At 41.3% G+C, this 20,916-nt stretch overlaps 2 protein-coding genes across 2 annotated transcripts in view; one reads left to right on the top strand and one right to left on the bottom strand.

Moving 5' to 3' along the window:
* Positions 1 to 3,848, bottom strand: adprm (ADP-ribose/CDP-alcohol diphosphatase, manganese-dependent). The gene is made up of 3 exons (XM_063003555.1): positions 3,046 to 3,848; positions 1,080 to 1,202; positions 1 to 578 (listed from the first exon to the last, which is right to left on the bottom strand). The coding sequence occupies exons 1-3, from the start codon at positions 3,632 to 3,634 to the stop codon at positions 289 to 291; spliced, it is 1,002 nt and encodes a 333-aa protein (XP_062859625.1). The 5' UTR covers positions 3,635 to 3,848; the 3' UTR covers positions 1 to 288.
* A 1,628-nt stretch (positions 3,849 to 5,476) lies between these two features.
* The window catches only part of gas7b (growth arrest-specific 7b), a 49,598-nt gene continuing 34,158 nt past the window's right edge, over positions 5,477 to 20,916 (top strand). The window contains exons 1-2 of the mRNA XM_063002783.1: positions 5,477 to 5,753; positions 17,534 to 17,654. Of these exons, the coding sequence (XP_062858853.1) occupies positions 5,574 to 5,753; positions 17,534 to 17,654 (301 nt within the window). The 5' untranslated portion in view covers positions 5,477 to 5,573. The remainder of the gene's footprint in view (positions 5,754 to 17,533; positions 17,655 to 20,916) is intronic.

The raw sequence follows: 20,916 nt of genomic DNA, 5'->3' as shown, positions 1-20,916 counted from the left end.
TTCCAAAAAAAAAAAAAAAAAAAAGAAAAACTTCACAATAATAATCATGCATTGTGGCCGGTGCATGAAAAACCCTGCAGTATTGCACATCATTGATTTATTTAATCTTAACTTCTTTATCCTGGCCCAGGCTGCAGTGAATCCAGAACAACCAGGGAACCCCTGGCACAAGGCAAGAACACACTTATGGACAAGATTTAAGATTCACATAGTGACCAAACAAAGGATCAAACCCAGTGAAACCAATGTCACAGTACGGCACCCGTGCAGCCCTGTATGCTACCTGCCTCACTGATACATGAGCACTCTGTCTGGTATCCTTCCATGGCCTCTGAGAACCATCTTCTCCTCATACACGTACACAGTCCCGAACGCGTTACTGTCCGGGGGCGTCTCAATAACCCCCTCAAGTGTAATGTGATGAACACCCGCAAGATCTAAGTAATAACCTCCATCGTGGTTGTGCCCAGCCAAGAAGCACACTACGCTCTTGTGGGAGTACAGGACAGACAGCAGCTTGTCGTAGTTCCACGCAAGACATACAAGGTCGGAGGAGTAGGGATGGACAGCGATATGACCTGTGAATAAGAGAGATTATGAATTAGCTTACAGTGTTCCCAAAAGAATGCATTTAGAATGTTTTGTATCCAGACTGGTTGTGATGTTTATTCCCAAACACCATAGCATCTGGGTGGATTACAGGATTACAGTCCTGACAGTGTGGTAAATCCTAATGTAATTAAACACACTGTAATTAAATTCATACACCAGGTTATTAATCACTGCTCATCTAGATGATCCCCAAGAATTTTGGGATAATATTCTGTGGACTGATAAGTCAAAGGTGGATTTTTGCAGAAGACATGGGTCCTGTTACATCTGGTCATCAAACCAACAGTCAATTATGGTGGTGGGAGTGTGATAATCTGGGGCCGCTTCGCTTATGCAAGACCTAGATGACTTGGAACCATACATTCTGTATCTTCTCTATCAGAAAATCCTGAAGCGCATTTGGGTTACACAGCAGGACAATAGTAATAGCAATAGTAAATAATAGTAATAAAATCAGATCTACTTACTAAGAATGGTGACCTTTTCCTCTTTTTCATCAGCACTAGTCAAAACATTGTCCAGCCAGTCAAGCTGATCTTGGCTGAATCCCCCATTGAACTTCACAAACATTGCATCCATTGAAACTCTACCTAAAACCAAAGCACAAAAATCACATTTTAATACATTTGAATACAATTTAATCACTTCAGACTTCAGACCATGACATCTGTCAAGCTGTCAGACTCTTCTTGTCTCCAGCCAGCAACAAACTCCCACATAGAGCCGTAACACACACTGGGGAACACACTGTACTCAAGCATTCCTTCACTCCATAAGCTTGGACATTCTATTCCAAATCCATGAGCAAAATATGAAGTTGACCCCCCACCACACAGTTGTGTTGTTGGAACAGATTGACTTGATGTTCCAATTCAACTTAAACACATTCAAAGGGGTTGATGTCAGGGCTCCCCCCCCCCCATTTTCTCTCCTAATCTAGTCGTGTCCAATTACCCTGAATGCGTCCTCTATACTGATTCGACCCCTCACCGCTGACGCCTCTAAACTGACATACATTTTTCACCCGCACGAGTCGAGTTCACACACCGACGGGCACTGTGTACGGAGGGCCACACCCCCATCAGCATTATTCCTCAGCCCTGTGCATGCGCCATCAGTCAGCCATCAGGGGCCGCAGTCGCACCAGTTATGAGGACCCATGATCCGACTTTTTACCCCCAACCCTATAAACAACAGCCAATCGTTGTTCATGCAGCCGTCCAGCCTGGTCGGAACGCAGAGCAGAGATTCGATACGATGTATTCGAAACCTCAACTCTGCTGCGCCACCTGAGCGGCTATTATTTATACACTTAATACATTTTTACACCTGTTGTCGAAGGGTGTGGGTGAAACCCTGGAACGAGAGTCATTAGGAGGGATGCCGACATCTTTGCACATCCATCCACACATTTTTTTATCTGTAGTACACTTCATAGTTTATACTTTATAGTTGTATACCAGCTCTAAGATGTATTGTATATATAAATAACACCTCTATATGTACCCAAGTGTGTTGTTGTGGTTATGCAGGTACTTGTTTGTATAATGTGAATCTTTATAGTGTGTACTATCTATCTATCTGTCTATCTATCCATCCATCCATCTACTTTTAGCCAGCTCCAAGTGCCATTGGTTGACAAGTAGCTATTGGGCTGTTCTTGTCTCCAGCCAACAATAAACTCCCACATAGAGCCGTAACACATACTGGGGAACACACTGTACTCAAGTATTCCTTTACTCTTTTTAAGCTTGGGCATTTGTTCCAAAACCATGGGCAAAATATGAAGTTGACCACCCCCTCCAAAAGTGAAATAAGCATTTGTGAGGTCTGACACTGATCTTGGATGGAACAGCCTGACTTGATGTTTAATTCAACTTAAAGACATTCAGAGGGGTTGGTGTCAGGGCTCTGTGCAATCCAGCTTGTCCAGCAGTGGATGCAAATTATTTATACACTTAATACATTTTTACACCTGTTGTCGAAGGGTGTGGGTGAAACCCTAGAACGAGAATCATTAGGAGGGATGCCGGCATCTTTGCACATCCATCCACACATTTTTATCTGTAGTACACTTTATAATTTATACTTTATAGTTGTATACCAGCTCTAAGATGTATACATAAACAACACTTCCATATGTACCCACAGGTCCTGTTGTTAAGGTGTGTTGTTGTGATTATGCAGGTACTTGTTTGTATAATGTGAATCTTTATAGTGTGTCCTATCTATCTATCTATCTATCTATCTATCTATCTATCTATCTATCTATCTATCTATCTATCTATCCATCCATCCATCCATCCATCCATCCATCCATCCATCCATCCATCCATCCATCCATCCATCCATCCATCCATCCATCCATCCATAAGTCGACAAATCCTTAAGGGTCCCTTAGGGAACAAGAACATCAAGGACCAATAGCCATACCTGGAACTTGGTTAAGTTCCTCATTAGGGTTGTGCTCCGTAATGATCTTATAAGATTGCTTGTACTTCTCAGATGATTCCTCCTGACCGATTATACTCATATCATAAGCATCCAGGACTACGAATCTGAACTTGGGAGCGGGGCTGAAATGATAGGCGTAGACCTCATCCATGCCGGGATCCTTCTGCTCGGGATCTCCTTTCTCCTCACTGTTGAGAGCTGAGGAGAACAGGGCGCTCCTGCTGAAGTTATAAAACTCGTGGTTACCCCAGACATGATGGACTTTAAGGGGACATTTGTTGAACTCGTCGAGGACAGTCTGAAGAGCCCGATCTGAAGCGTTCTGAGTCTTGTTTAAGCCGTCGATGATGTCTCCGAGCTGGAGGATGAAGCTGGGCTTGAGATCTTCCTCCTCATCCTCCCAGTGTCTGATGGCGTTTCTGAGCAGGTGTAAGCTGTTCCTGTAATAGCGCTTCCTTGTGTGGTGGTAATTGTATCCGTCTGGCTGATCTGCGTACTGAATATCAGCGATCACACCAAAACTGAACAGAGGCTGGTCCATTCGGGGTCTGTCTTGTGTTTTCTGCATAACTTTAGAGACAGTGATAAAGAAACAGACAGTAAAATACACATCAGGGCTACATTTACATTTTACATTTACAGCATTTAGCAGACGCCTTTATCCAGCGACTTACATTACAGTTACAGTATACAGTTTGAGCAATTGAGGGTTAAGGGCCTTGCTCGAGGGCCCAACAGCAGCAACCTGGCAGTGGTGGGGCTTGAATTAGCAACCTTTTGATTACTAGTCCAGTACCTTAAACACTAGGCTACGACTGCCCCAACGACTGACATTACAGTTGCTGTATACAGTCTAAGCAATTGAGAGTTAAGGGCCTTGCTCAAGGGCCCAACAGCAGCTGGCAATGGTGAGGCCTGAACCAGCAACCTTTTGATTACAGTAACCACGAGGCTACAACTGCCCCACTGACTTACATTACAGTACACAGTCTAAGCACTGTATCCTTTAAACATGAATGTAAATACATCTTAAATACACTTAATAAACTACAAATATAAAGAACTACATCTTATAACGCTCAATCGACATACAGAACATACAGATACTTTCATTTCAAAACGAAACTTCTTGTTTCTTCTTCTGAATAACACACGTTTGGCATCAACAATCAACAGTTGCATTACTGCCCCCTTCTGGATCTGGAGTTTGTACTTCACTCTTTGTTTATTAGGATTTTAACATCATGTTTTACACTTTTTGGTTGCATTGGGTGCTGAAACCTATCCCAGGGCAGACACACACACACACACACACATTCACCTATAGGGCAATTCAGTGTCTCCAATTAACCTGACTGCATGTTTTTGGACTGTGGGAGGAAACCGGAGTACCCGGAGGAAACCCACGCGGACACGGGGAGAACATCTTAACTCCACACTTTTCCACACAGAAAGGACCCAGACCTTCTATATATATATAATCACTTAGAGATGTGAACTTTGTGTTATTGTTTTACATGTCACAATGAGCGTTAAAATGACATTTCAAACCTGTTTGGAGGAGTCGGCTCAAAGAGTCGAACGACACATCTAACAGTGAGGGCAGCACGTTTGCTGACTCAACGAATAAATAAATGAATGTTTGTTTCATAGTATGTCACTATCATTTATTATTCATTTATTTGTGAAATGTACTGTATTTATATTTTATCACTTAGAGATGTGAACTGCGTTTAAATGACATTTCAAACCTTTGTAGAGGAGTCGGCTCAAAGAGTCGACTTGAAACCGGCTCAAAGAGTCGACTCGTTCACGGACGATACATCTAATAGTGAGGGCAGCACGTTTGTTGACTCAACGAATGAATGAATGTTTGTTTCATAGTATGTCACTATCATTTAGAAATCACTTAGAGATGTGAACTGTGTTGTAATCGTTTTATGGCGTCACAATTAGCGTTAAAATAGCATCAAACCTTTTTAGAGGAGTCAGGAGTCGGCTCAAAGAGTCGACTCGTTCACGGACAATACATCTAACAGCGAGGGCGCACGTTGGCTGACTCAACGAATAAATAAATGAATGTTTATATTATAGTATGTCACTGTCATTTATTATTTATTTCTTTGTAATTTTTATATATATTTCATCACTTAGATATGTGAACTGCGTTTAAATGACATTTCAAACCTTTGAAATGAGAGGAGTCGGCTCAAAGAGTTGACTTGAGCCGGCTCAAACAACGAATGAATGAATGTTTGTTTCATAGTATGTCACTATCATTTACTATTTATTTCTTTGACTCAAAGAGTCGACTTGAGCCGGCTCAAAGAGTCGACTCGTTCACGAACAACACATCTAACAGTGAGGGCAGCACGTTGGCTGACTTCTGTTTACTGTGGATAGTTTCCACTCATGGCATCAGCGGTAGTTCGCGGAGTCTGAGTGCGGAGGAAGCCTAAGTGGAATACCGTATAATCAAGTGGAAGTATTTGCACCAGCAGATAAACATGTCGGGCTCGCTGTGCAGGAGTTTATACGCGTTCAGCGGGGAGCAGCATGAGCGCGGACTGTGCTTCCAGCCCGGGGAGCTGATCCGCGTCACCCGCGCTATGCCCGGAGGCTGGTGGGAAGGAGAGAAGGACGGACTGACCGGCTGGTTTCCTTCCAGTTATGTTCAAATAGTCGAGGTAAGACTGTGTGATATTACTCTGTGTTACTTGAACTAAAAATATCTAACTTTTAACAAACATTCTGCATATAATTCATTACTCTGGTGTTACTGTGGTGCATTTTACTGTTGTGTTTGGTTTCTTAGTAACTTTTGCAGATGGGCATTTTGCAAAAATGGCATCAAATGGCATCAAACACTGATGTTTTATACATTTCTATACATCCATACACTCTGACTGGTCATTTACACCATTATAATACTACACAGGGTCATCTGATAGCAGAACAGATCCAATTCCTTGCTAGGATTCCACTAGGTGTTAAAAACATCCCAGTGGTGCTCATCCATCCATCCATCCATCCAAGGATTCTGAGCAACTTTTGCAGCTTGGCATTTTGCAAAAATGGCATCAGGCACTGATGTTTTATACATTTCCATACATCCATACACTTTGACTGGTCATTTACACCAATATAATGCTAGACAGGGTCATCTGATAGCAGAACAAATCCAATTCCTTGCAAGGATTCCACTAGGTGTTAAAAACATCCCAGTGGTGCTCATCCATCCATCCATTTATCCATCCATCCATCCATCCATCCATCCATCCATCCATCCATCCAAGGATTCTGAGTAACTTTTGCAACTTGGTATTTTGCAAAAATGGCATCAAATGGCATTAAACACTGATGTTCTATACATTTCTATACATCCATACACTCTGACTGGTCATTTACAACATTATAATACTACACAGGGTCATCTGATAGCAGAACAGATCCAATTCCTTGCTAGGATTCCACTAGGTGTGAAAAACATCTCAGTGGTGCTCTATCATCCATCCATCCATCATCCATCCATCCATCCATCCATCCATCCATCCATCCATCATCCATCCATCCATCCATCCATCCATCCCTTAATGTTAGGATTCTGAGTAACTTTTGCAGCTTGGCATTTTGCAAAAATGGCATCAAGCACTGATGTTTTATACATTTCTATATAACCATACTGACTGGTCATTTACGCCATAATAATAGTATAGACAGGGTCATCTGGTAGCAGGACAGATTCAATTCCTTGCAAGGATAGATCTGAGATTGTTGGCCATCCATCCATCCATCCATCCAATGTTAGGATTCTGAGTAACTTTTGCAGCTTGGCATTTTGCAAATATGGCATCAAACACTGATGTTTTATACATTTCTATACATCCATACACTCGGACTGGTCATTTACACCATCATAATAGTATAGACAGGGTCATCTGGTAGCAGGACAGATCCAGTTCCTTGCTAGGATCCCACTAGGTGTTAAAAACATCCCAGTGGTGCTCTATTTACCATCCATCATCCATCCATCTCTTAATGTTAGGATTCTGAGTAACTTCTGCAGCTTGGCATTTTGCAAATATGGCATCAAACACTGATGTTTTATACATTTCTATACATCCATACACTCTGACTGGTCATTTACACCATTATAATACGACACATGGTCATCTGGTAGCAGGACAGATTTAATTCCTTGCTAGGATTCCACTAAGTGTTAGAACGTTCCGTTGGGATTTTGGTCCAAGTCGTATGATGTATGATGTTGTCAATGCTGCAGATTTGTCATCTGCCACCTCCCTACATCCCAGTGGCGCTCTATTAATCATAGATATGAGATTGTTGGCTACTATTCATGATATCTATCCATCCATCCATCCATCCATCCATTCATCTCACCAGCTTTGCCTAATTTTAGGATCCGTCAGTGTTCTCATCAATTGTTGATATGCCAGGAATGTTGTAGAATGGCAGGACCCCCCCCAATACTCAGTTCATGGCCATAAGTGACTTTTTTCTAACAGTTGCTATTATTTATTAACACTATGGATGTAACGATGCACCACAAGACAGTTAAAAATCGGTGCACACGTGCCACGATTCGAATCGGTTATTCATTAAAGATGAATCGATATTCACTTTAAACAGCAGAGGGCACTGGCGCTGTTCACCTCGCCTTGTTGACGGCACGTCACAGAGTTGCCAGGTAGGGGATTTTCCAGCCAAACGTATTGTTGGAAGGATCTGATCGGATGGAGATCGTCAAGCTTCAATAATTCACGTCCAATAAACCCATACGTTTTACCCATACATTATAAAAACCACCAAAGTGTTTACTGATTTATTCAATTACAATTGTCCTGTCCAGGCTGTGTTAGTGGATTGAGCCCAGTGATTCCGGGAAGCAACTATGACCAGGATAAAGCAGTAAAAACATGAATATAATAAATAATTACAGCCTGCCTTGCTTGCATGGGTCTCTGCACCATATGCTAAGTAAATACACCTTGCTTTGTTGTCTTTACTTTTCACTTGTACAACTTTGATCCTCCCTGGTCACAGCTGCATAAACTGCCATGATATACAATCATCCACATATCACCTAATCATACAGCCCTCTTGTTTAATGATTTATACTACAGTACTAGTAAAATGGGGAAGTTGTAGAATGGCATGTTTCCTTTTCTTAGCAATAGCAGTAGGGTGAAAGCATTAGAAACAAATCCTGTGTTGGCATCAGCATTTACTTTAACGCTGGGCATTCCATCGGGGTTTACTTTATAATGCAACTGATCTTTTGACACAATTTGAAAATGTCATAGTTGTGTAATTAAGATGTTCCACGTGTTTTCCCTGCTGACACTTTCATTACTAGACCTCTATGGTCAGGACTCTCCCAGGACCAGGTATTATTTAGGTGGTGGATCATTCTCAGTTTTTAACACCTCGCTGTCACTGCTGGACTGAGAATAGTCCACCAACCCAAAACATCCAGCCAACAGCGCCCCGTGGGCAGCGTCCTGTGACCACCGATGAAGGTCTAGAAGATGACCGACTCAAACAGCAGCAAAAGATGAGCGATCGTCTCTGACTTTACATCTACAAGGTGGACTAACCAGGTAGGAGTGTCTAACAGAGTGGACAGTGAGTGGACACACACTAACACACCAACACCATGTCAGTGTCACTGCAGTGCTGAGAATGATACACCACTTAAATAGTACCTAATCTGTAGTGGTCCTGTGGGGGTCCTGACCATTGAAGAACAGAGTGAAAGCAGGTTAAAAAGTATCCAAATACACAGATGGACTACAGTCAGTAATTGTAGAATTACAAAGTGCTTCTATATGGTTAGTGGAGCTGAGCTGAGGTGGTCATAAGCATTAATGGTTGGCTTGTGTTACAGTCCATGTCCTGGTATCTCGTCCACGTCTTGAGACTGTACTGGGAGACCAAGCATCCATGGGCTGCAGGTGCTGTTTAATCCTCCAGTAGTTACAGGGGGTAGCAGTCTGTGGCTACCACCTGCAAAACCATTTCCTTTTTGGTGGTTGTCTTGAAAATAATATCACAAACGAAACAACATAATGTTAACCATATAACACAGTATGATGTAGAAATATACGAGAGGCATAAAGTCAACATCATTGTCAATCGCAGTTTACTTGAGACAACTACCTGTCTCTAAATTTCCTAATCAAGACGGATTAAGTCCCAGGTTCAACCCCCAACCCAATGTTTTCATATTAATGGAAGAAATGGGTTTAGGAATTACTCCTAATTTATACTATTTATAATTTATCAAATGTAATCATGCCATTCTTGCATGTTAGAAAAAAGGAAACTGTCCTCAATCTTGACATATAAGAGGAAATAAATGCTGTTTAGTTCAATTTAAAGGAAATTTAGAGGAACTGCTGTATAGTATTTTTTTTAGCATCGTTTCCAACAACGTTTGTCAGGAGAAGGAACAAAAACGAGAACAAACCCAGTACACGTTACTCTCTGAATGACTCAGTCCAGAGCCAGAAACAATCTATGCATACGTCTGTCTGCTTTCGGATGGCTTTGATTCCTGTATTTGTCAGAACAATGGCCCCAATCACATTACTTAGTTGGAATTCTAGTTGGAATAAATGTTTATTTATTGTATTAGATGTTAAGACTACATAGAGCAGGGGTGGGCAATTAAATTTTCCAAGGGGCCACATAAGAAACTGGGACTGTTGTGGAGGGCCGGACCAATAAGGTGAACTTAATTCTGCTCAGTATTGATTTGATCTCTTTATTTACATTTACATTACGTTTACAGCATTTAGCGTTGACGTCTTTATCCAAAGCGACTTACATTACAGTTACAGTGTACAGTCTGAGCAATTGAGGATTAAGGGCCTTGCTCAAGGGCCCAACGGCAGCAACCTGGCAGTGGCGGGGCTTGAACCAGCACCCTTCTAATTACTAGTCCAGTACCTTAAGCACTAGGCTACAACTGCCCAATCTTTATGAAAAGCAGTACATTGTGCAGTTCTAATAAGCTGTTAATGTTTTGATGTTACAATCAGAAAATTAGAAGTACGCGGGGTAAAAACATCAACGTTATTTTACTATTTAAACAAACAAATGCAAAAAATAAAACAAATGTGAACAAAATGTGCAGGTTTTTAAACTTTACACTATTTAGTTTTGCAGTTTAGTTAGTTAAGCTTCAGATGTGACGCTCCGCATCATTCATGTTGCTGTATTTCTCAGTTTAGTACCGCGATTTAGAGCCTAAATGGTGATCGTTAAACGGCTTTACATCTGACTTAAGTAAATAAATACTTCAGAAGTTCATGTCTTGTTAAAAACTCCACCGTCGCACACACGAATCGAAACTTACAGAAATGTAAAGAAACAGAGCTCGCGTCAAAAACAATCCTGTTATATTGCATGCGTGATGTACATTTATTTACATCTAATTTTTAATTGCCACGAACCTCATGCGGGCCGGTTGGGGATGTCTCAATGCCCAGGTCTGACGGCTTGCCGCAATCAGTCTGACGGAAACCTTCTGGCAATCTATGGTAACTACCACGAGGCCCAATGCTTTGCCAGATTAAATCAGATTCATTTATTGTTTTGTATTTACAAACACGCGATGTTTTGTTCTGCAGCTCTGGTGCTAATATTTCGTATTAGGTTTTACTTTATTTATTCGTATTGGTTGGTTAAACTGGTTAAAATGGGCTGAAATTGCAAATTGGTGAACTTGGCTACCATGACATCACTTGGTCTTGGTTACAAAAATACATAGATGTAAAAAAAAAAAAAAAAAAAAAGGTGAAGCAACTAAGGGCTTATTGTGGTCTGAGGAGACAGTTTCGAAAGCAGTGTGTGTGGTGTTAAAAAACAGGTAACACCACCAGTGCTGGTAAATATTAAACTGGTATAGGGCGCAGCACTGAAAGATCTTGCCCAAAGTTCCAGCACGCTTAAAACTTAAACTTAAAGGTTGTTTACACACAATGCCCCAATGGTGGCTCATGGGTGGCTCATGGGTAGCTCTGTCACCTCACAGCAAGAAGGTCCTGGGTTTGATTCTCAGGTGGAGCGTCCTTTCTATGTGGAGTTCTGGATGGAGGTACAAAAACCTGCATTCAGGTCAATTGGAGCTACCAAAATTTCCCTGAGTGTGATGTGTGTGCCTTATGATGGACTGTCCAGTGAATCAGACCCAGTGCAAACCAGTAGCTCATTGAACATCCGTGGTGAAACCACGGACTGAAACCACCTTAGCAGGGGGGTCTTGCCCTGTTTCTCAAGAAGTCTGGTGCCATTCGTTTCCGGTATGAACAGAATACGAACCACAGGACATGATGTCACACAATTTCTCACCTCTTGATATATTTCCAGTCGGTAAAAATACCAGCAGGTCTACAGAATCCTAATAAGCCCTGCGTGGGGCATCGATCTGATGACTGGCCTGGAAAATACATCATATGTGCGTCATACGTAGGTTTTTATTACTCATTTTGGTTTGATTGGTTTGACGAGAAGGACTCTGTGCAGGCCAGTCAAGTTCTTCCACACCAGACTCGCTCATCCACGTCTTTATGGACCTTGCTTTGTGCACTGGTGCGCAGTCATGTTGGAACAGGCAGGGGCCATCCCCAAACTGTTCCCACAAAGTTGGGAGCATGGAATTGTCCAAAATCTCTTGGAACTAAGGGGCCGAGCCCAACTCCTGAAAAACAACCCCACACCACAATCCCCCCTCCACCAAACTTTACACTCGGCACAATGCAGTCGGACAAGCAACCGCCAACCACCGTGATTCGTCACTTCAGAGAACACGTCTGCACTGCTCTAGAGTCCAGTGGCGGCGTGCTTTACACCACTGTGTCCGACGTACTTTCCACTTTGTTATAATAGCACTGACAGTCGAGTGTGGAATATTTAGTAGCGAGGAAATTTCACGACTGGACTTGTTGCACAGGTGGCAACCTGAGCTCTGAGAGTGACCCATTCTTTCACTAATGTTTGTAGAAGCAGTCTGCACGCCTAGGTGCTCGGTTTTATACACCTGTGGCCATGGAAGTGATTGGAACACCTGAATTCAATGATTTGGATGGGTGAGTGAATACTTTTGGCAATATAGTGGATGTACAAAATGCCTACTGCAATGTACATGGAAGAACTATCACAAACACTGCAGAACAAAAGTCCTCAGGGACCTGGGATAGTGGGATAGTGGGATAACTCGGAACATCTGGTGGTCAGTCACACCACGTCAAAACGAACTGATTTTTCTTCATGCATGTCGCAGGCCGGAAAACAAACACGTCCCTCGTATTCTGTCCATTCTTTTAATGCAAATCATGGATTCTGTGGTGATTACGTCTCATATACATTATGATCATGTTATTCTGGTAATTGACTCCTCACAACCCTAGATGTGCAGAGCTTGTCCCTCACACGGTCCTGTTAACATGAGCGGCGGTTCTGTTTTTAGCTTACGGCTTGGGCAGTAGCTCGGTGCTAAGCTACGTTTGTTTGTTTGTTTTGACAGCCGATCATGATATTACCAGACGTATTATTAGAAAGGAAACTTGGTGAGATTGTGGTTAGAAGTTGTCACAGTGGGGGAACTTGGGTTGACTTTCACAACCACTTAAGCACTCATTTAGAGGACTGAATGTAAATACTTGATGGTCCCCTGAAAGCATGGACTCTACAAGACCTGTATATTGTGAGGTAGAACATCCAGTGCATGCCATCTCTAGCCATGTCTACATTATCTAAAAGAAAATGTTCAGTTTCAATGCCTGCTTGTCAGATCTGCACAGGCTTAGGGTTGGCAGCTTCATGGACCAAAGGGTTTGGTGCACTGTGTGTTGTGACACAGCTCCCGCATCACCAGTATTAAAATAGATGTTGTTCTCTGGCATAAATGAGTGTTGGCTGCCCAACACCTTGTCAGCAGTTTTTGGTTTGTCTCTTCTTGGACCACTGTTGGTAGGTACTTAATATTTAAAATCCCACCTTGTGATAAATATTATATATTTTATAATAGACACCCTGTCAGTTTTTGGTTTGTCCATCCTTGGACCACTGTTGGTAGGTACTTAATATTTAAAATCCCACCTTGTGATAAATAATATACTGTATATTTTATAATAAACGCCCTGTCAGTCTTTGGTTTGTCCCTTCTTGGACCACTGTTGGTAGGTACTTAATATTTAAAATCCCAGCTTGTGATAAATATTATATATTTTATAATAGACACCCTGTCAGTTTTTGGTTTGTCCATCCTTGGACCACTGTTGGTAGGTACTTAATATTTAAAATCCCACCTTGTGATAAATAATATACTGTATATTTTATAATAAACGCCCTGTCAGTCTTTGGTTCGTCCCTTCTTGGACCACTGTTGGTAGGTACTTAATATTTAAAATCCCAGCTTGTGATGAATATTATTAATTTTATAATAAACACCCTGTCAGTTTTTGGTTCGTCCCTTCTTAGACCACTGTTGGTAGGTACTTCATATTTAAAATCCCATCTTGTGATGAATATTATGTATTTTATAATAAACACCCTGTCAGTCTTTGGTTTGTCCCTTCTTGGACCACTGTTGGTAGGTACTTAATATTTAAAATCCCACCTTGTGATAAATATTATATATTTTATAATAGACACCCTGTCAGTCTTTGGTTTGTCCCTGTTGGTAGGACCACTGTTGGTAGGTACTTAATATTTAAAATCCCAGCTTGTGATGAATATTAATAATTTTATAATCGACACCCTGTCAGCTTTTGGTTTGTCCCATCTTGGACCACTGTTGGTAGGTACTTCATATTTAAAATCCCATCTTGTGATAAATATTATTAATTTTATAATCGACACCCTGTCAGTTTTTGGTTCGTCCCTTCTTAGACCACTGTTGGTAGGTACTTAATATTTAAAATCCCACCTTGTGATAAATAATATATATTTTATAATAGACACCCTGTCAGTCTTTGGTTTGTCCCTGTTGGTAGGACCACTGTTGGTAGGTACTTAATATTTAAAATCCCATCTTGTGATAAATATTATTAATTTTATAATCGACACCCTGTCAGTTTTTGGTTCGTCCCTTCTTAGACCACTGTTGGTAGGTACTTCATATTTAAAATCCCATCTTGTGATGAATATTATGTATTTTATAATAAACACCCTGTCAGTCTTTGGTTTGTCCCTTCTTGGACCACTGTTGGTAGGTACATCATATTTAAAATCTCAGCTTTTGATAAATATTATTAATTTTATAATAGACACCCTGTGCTGTTTTTGGTTCGTCCCTTCTTGGACCACTGTTGGTAGGTACTTCATATTTAAAATCCCATCTTGTGATAAATATTATTAATTTTTTAGTAGACACCCTGTCAGTTTTTGGTTCGTCCCTTCTTGGACCACTGTTGGTAGGTACTTCATATTTAAAATCCCATCTTGTGATAAATATTATATATTTTATAATAGACACCCTGTCAGTTTTGGTTCGTCCCATCTTGGACCACTGTTGGTAGGTACTTAATATTTAAAATCCCATCTTGTGATGAATATTATTAATTTTATAATAGACACCCTGTCATGTTTTTGGTTTGTCCCTTCTTAGACCACTGTTGGTAGGTACTTCATATTTAAAATCCCATCTTGTGATGAATATTATGTATTTTATAATAAACACCCTGTCAGTCTTTGGTTTGTCCCTTCTTGGACCACTGTTGGTAGGTACATCATATTTAAAATCTCAGCTTTTGATAAATATTATTAATTTTATAATAGACACCCTGTCAGTTTTTGGTTTGTCCCTTCTTGGACCACTGTTGGTAGGTACTTCATATTTAAAATCCTAGCTTGTGATAAATAGTATGTATTTTATAATAGACACCCTGTGCTGTTTTTGGTTCGTCCCTTCTTGGACCACTGTTGGTAGGTACTTCATATTTAAAATCCCATCTTGTGATGAATATTATGTATTTTATAATAAACACCCTGTCAGTCTTTGGTTTGTCCCTTCTTGGACCACTGTTGGTAGGTACTTAATATTTAAAATCTCAGCTTTTGATAAATATTATTAATTTTATAATAGACACCCTGTCAGTTTTTGGTTTGTCCCTTCTTGGACCACTGTTGGTAGGTACTTCATATTTAAAATCCTAGCTTGTGATAAATAGTATGTATTTTATAATAGACACCCTGTGCTGTTTTTGGTTCGTCCCTTCTTGGACCACTGTTGGTAGGTACTTCATATTTAAAATCCCATCTTGTGATAAATATTATAAATTTTTTAGTAGACACCCTGTCAGTTTTTGGTTCGTCCCTTCTTGGACCACTGTTGGTAGGTACTTCATATTTAAAATCCCATCTTGTGATGAATATTATTAATTTTATAATCGACACCCTGTCAGCTTTTGGTTTGTCCCTTCTTGGACCACTGTTGGTAGGTACTTAATATTTAAAATCTCAGCTTTTGATAAATGTTGAGTATTTTAAAATAGATTTGTGAGGTAATATTGTATAGCCTTGTAATTAACTCATTGGTCAACCCACTAGCAATGGCTTGCTGGTTCTGAGATACAGTTTTTTGGTCAATCTTACCACCAATCTCTTAAAAATTAGGGACAATTGTTTTAGAAAGACTTCTGGCTGTAATTGCTGCCAATTGGTTTCAACACATTTCTCTACTGGGAAAACAGCATCTGATTCATAAGAGTTGATAGTTTGATAGGTTTAAATCTCAGGATGTGTAAAGTTTAGGTGCCTCATCCTAGTTGACCCCTACCTGAACTGTGCAGATGTTGAAGTCATGGTCATGAGCACATGGGTCACGTTAACAGAACTCAGAACTCAGGCACAGGAAAGAAAGACTGACTCATGTAGGCATGAGGAAACTTACCACCCTGAATACAGTTTTTTGTGATTATATGTCGAAACTTTGGATTAGCTTAGTGCAACCCTGGATTTCGGTATGACTATGAGACGTAGTTAAAGTGCTGAGAGTGAATTTCTTAATAAAAGAGCCATTCATTCAAGGATTATCTCTAATAGTTTAAGTGCAATTGTTTCTCAGAGGGCACATTTTTCTTGGATAGGCAATAATTCTATTGTACACATACAGCAATCAGCCATAACATTAAAACTACCTGCTTACCATATAGAAGCACTTTGTAGTTCTACAATTACTGACTGTAGTCCATCTGTTTCTCTGCATGCTTTTTTAACCTGCTTTCACCCTGTTCTTCAATGGTCAGGACTCTCCCAGGACCACCACAGAGCAGGTATTATTTAGGTGGTGGATCATTCTCAGCACTGCACTGACACTGACATGGTGGTGGTGTGTTAGTGTGTGTTGTGCTGGTATGAGTGGATCAGACACAGCAGCGCTGTTGGAGTTTTTAAATACCGTGTCCACTCACTGTCCACTCTATTAGACACTCCTACCTAGTCGGTCCACCTTGTAGATGTGAAGTCAGAGACGATCGCTCATCTATTGCTCTGTTTGAGTCGGTCATCTTCTAGACCTTCATCAGTGGTCACAGGACGCTGCCCAGGGGGCGCTGTTGTCTGGATATTTTTGGTTGGTGGACAATTCTCAGTCCAGCCGTAACAGTGAACACGCCACCACCATGTCAATGTCAGTGCAGTGCTGAGAATGATCCACCACCTAAATAATACCTGCTCTGTGGCGGTCCTGACCATTGAAGAATGGTGAAAGCAGGCTAAAAAGTATGTAGAGAAACAGATGGACAGTCAGTAATTGCAGAACTACAAAGTGCTTCTATATGGTAAGTGGTTATATGGTAAATCGGCGTAGAATATAGTATAAACAGCCATTTGGACCTTTTAGGACCTTTATGACAGCATTTCAGGCAGTATTCAGCCAACAGGAAGGCTGATGAGGCTCTTAATATTAGTATACTCCAAGGTTTACGATTTTTTGTCCATCCACTGGACTTGGTGTGTGACGTTATTTATTTCGTCTCAGTAACCACGAACACTGTTGTGTCTTTGAATTTTTGAATCCATAATTTTTCCTTAGTAGTTAATAAATAATAACCAAGCTTTTGTGTATCCTTCTCTCAAAGAATGTAGAGATCAAAGACTTGAGAGAGATTATTTAAGAGCTCATTGTACCCCTTTAATAGGCTCAGGTATTTAAAGCATTTTTTCTTTGACAGCTTGTTGCTGATTTTCCCAGCAGGATGCCAGTGGTATGTGAGGAAAGGCACTTGAAATATGTATTTTCCAGCGTCGAGTGTGGGAACCATGTGTCCTTTCTGTAGATAAATAGCGATTATCAGGATAGGCACGTCCATTCTGCATCCTTGTCGGAAACGGAGTAAAAGGGGTTCACAGATTTTGTCACCTAAAGCAATTTTTTGTCTGTTTCTGTCAAATCTGGTCTTAAATGTCGTACGAAATATGACTCCTGTGTGTCTTGTAGAAATCTGCCTCCATGAGTGTACTGCCTGGTGAAGAGGCTTGCCAAAGCCCGTTACCCAAAGACTGGAAGTGCTACATGTCACCACAGGGGCGGAAATACTACGTCAACTCTGTAAGCAATGGTGAGCTCATCTTAATGGCTTTTTCTTATACACCGATCAGCCATAATATTAAAACCGCCTCCTGTAGTTCTCCTGTAGTTGTAGATCTACAATTACTGACTGTAGTCCATCTGTTTCTCCTGTCAGGACCACTACAGAGCAGGTATTATTTGGGTGGTGGATGATTCTCAGCACTGCACTAATAATGACATGGTGGTGGTGTGTTAGTGTGTGTTGTCCTGGTATGAGTGGATCAGACACAGCAGCGCTGCTGGAGTTGGTCCACCTTGTAGATGTAAAGTCAGAGACGATCGCTCATCTATTGCTGCTGTTTGAGTCGGTCATCTTCCAGACCTTCATCAGTGGTCACAGGACGCTGCCCACGGGGCCAGTGTTAATTTCGTTGACGAATGATTTTCGTCATAGTTTTCGTCAACGAACCTTTTTTTCATGACGAAAACGAGACGATGACACACTACAAAAAAAGATAAAAACTATGACGAAATGAATCGACACTTTCGTCAACGAATAAAAACGAGACGAGAATGTTTGGCAGGGACGACATCCAATCAGAACTGATTTAGTTTTGTGGAAGGTAGGGACAAGTTAGGAAGAGATCCAATCAGAACTACTTTAGCGTATGTGGAGGGGCGGGACAAGCCGAGTAGCCATCCAATCAGTACTAATCTTTTGCAGTACCGCGGCAGAGCCGTAGATAGAGATAGCACGGTACCGCGGTAAGACCACACTCGCACAAATTTGATCTAAACCCGGGAAGACCAGACTAGCCTGTGAACTGGCTTTACTCATGGAACCAGGTTAATTCCACAATGTCAACAGGGAGGAATAGGAGAGCCGATATATATGGACACGTTTCTCATTTGACGTCGTGAAAAACAAGACGATGTGTGTAAACCATGTGGAACGACGATCTCGGGTAAAAACACAACAGATCTGAAACATCTGGCACCGCTGGCAGTATAATGTCACAGCTGCTTTTATGGTACCCAGTCTTATAAAGAATGTAATATGCAATTTGTTATGAACAATGCATATATGTTTCAGGCAGAGCAGGCCTACTGGTCATTAATATTTTGTTATTGTTATGCTTAATAAGCAAGGTCAGGTAAATAAAGATGTTTGAAATAAGTTAAATCTGGTTTTGTGTGTATTGCACATTCAAACATTAATGATATTCCATACCTGATTAAAAATGTTTCATTTTGTGTAAGTGTATATAATGACTTAAATAATTTAAGGGAACTGATGGAAAAGCATTTACATTTTACACCCTTTATATGTATTTTAGTGCGGCACGGTGGCTAAGTGGGTAGCGCTGTCGCCTCACAGCAAGAAGGTCCTGGGTTCGAACCCCAGGTGGGGCGGTCCGGGTCCTTTCTGTGTGGAGTTTGCATGTTGCATGAGGTGCTCCGGTTTCCTCCCACGGTCCAAAGACGTGCAAGTGAGGTGAATTGGAGATACTAAATTTGTCCATGACTGTGTTCGATATAACCTTGTGTAATGAGTAACTACCGTTCCTGTCATGAATGTAACCAATGTGTGAAAACATGACGTTAAAATCCTAATAAACAAACAAATATGTATTTTAGTCGACTGAATCGACTGTAGATTTAGTCGACTATATTCTTATGATAATTAGTCGACTAAAACTAGACTAAAACTAAAACGATGACTTATTTATGACTAAAACTAAATCAAAATTTGCTGTCAAAATTAACACTGCACGGGGTGCTGTTGTCTGGATATTTTTGGTTGGTGGACTGTTCTCAGTCCAGCAGTGACAGTGAGGTGAGGTGTTAAAAAACTCCAGCAGGGCTGCTGTGTCTGATCCACTCATACCAGCACAACACACACTAACACACCACCACCATGTCAGTGTCACTGCAGTGCTGAGAATGATCCACCACCTAAATAATACCTGCTCTGTGGTGGTCCTGGGAGAGTCCTGACCATTGAGCAGCCGCATTAAAGAGGGCTAACAAAGCGTGCAGAGAAACAGATGGACCACAGTCAGTAATTGTAGAACTACAAAGTGCTTCTTTGATAAAATGGACAGTGTGTGTAGAAACAAGGAGGTGGTTTGAATGTTATAAAATCAGTCAAGCTATTTAAGAGTATATCTCTCCTGGATTTAGCTGTGCTATATTAAGGTCTAGCTGCATTCGCTGACAGGAATAATTACCAATAGATTCGCTGCTATTGTTAACGTGGCAGCTTCGTATGGCAGCGTGAACGTGTTAGGCTGGTACACCATGGCGTCTTCACACTTACTCTCAACAGTCAGCAGCGTATCTGTTCCTCAGCGGACGTGCAACTTGCGTTTCTCCACCCACAAGACGTCCATCTGTGCATTCCTGAGATGACTGAATGTAATGAAGTTATAATCTGGATTCCGTCTTGGTTTTTCCTTCTAAAGCCAGATCTGTGTGTTTAGGAACTGTATACACCGATCAGACATAACATTAAAACCACCTCCTTGTTTCTACACTCACTGTCCATTTAATCAGCTCCACTTACCATATAGAAGCACTTTGTAGTTCTACAATTACTGACTGTAGTCCATCTGTTTCTCTGCATGCTTTGTTAGCCCCCTTTCCTGCTGTTCTTCAATGGTCAGGACCCCCACAGGACCACCACAGAGCAGGTATTATTTGGGTGGTGGATCATTCTCAGCACTGCACTGACACTGACATGGTGGTGGTGTGTTAGTGTGTGTTGTGCTGGTATGAGTGGATCAGACACAGCAGCTCTGCTGGAGTTTTTAAACACCTCACTGTCACCGCTGGACTGAGAATAGTCCACCAACCAAAAATAGACAGCAGCAATAGATGAGCGATCGTCTCTGACTTTACATCTACAAGGTGGACCGACTAGGTAGGAGTGTCTAATAGAGTGGACAGTGAGTGGACACGGTGTTTAAAAACTCCAGCAGCGCTGCTGTGTCTGATCCATTCATACCAGCACAACACACACTAACACACCACCACCATGTCAGTGTCAGTGCAGTGCTGAGAATGATCCACCACCTAAATAATACCTGCTCTGTAGTGGTCCTGTGGGGGTCCTGACAGGAGAAACAGATGGACTACTGTACAGTCAGTAATTGTAGAACTACAAAGTGCTTCAATATGAGTTTTTAAACACATCACTGTCACTCCTGGACTGAGAATAGTCCACCAACCAAAATATACAGCCAACAGCGCCCTGTGGGCAGCGTCCTGTGACCACTGATGAAGGTCTAGAAGATGACCGACTCAAACAG

This window comes from Trichomycterus rosablanca, chromosome 10 (assembly GCF_030014385.1).
Source record: "Trichomycterus rosablanca isolate fTriRos1 chromosome 10, fTriRos1.hap1, whole genome shotgun sequence".
NCBI classification, from domain to species: domain Eukaryota; kingdom Metazoa; phylum Chordata; class Actinopteri; order Siluriformes; family Trichomycteridae; genus Trichomycterus; species Trichomycterus rosablanca.
This window is presented reverse-complemented; position numbering and strand designations above follow the sequence as displayed.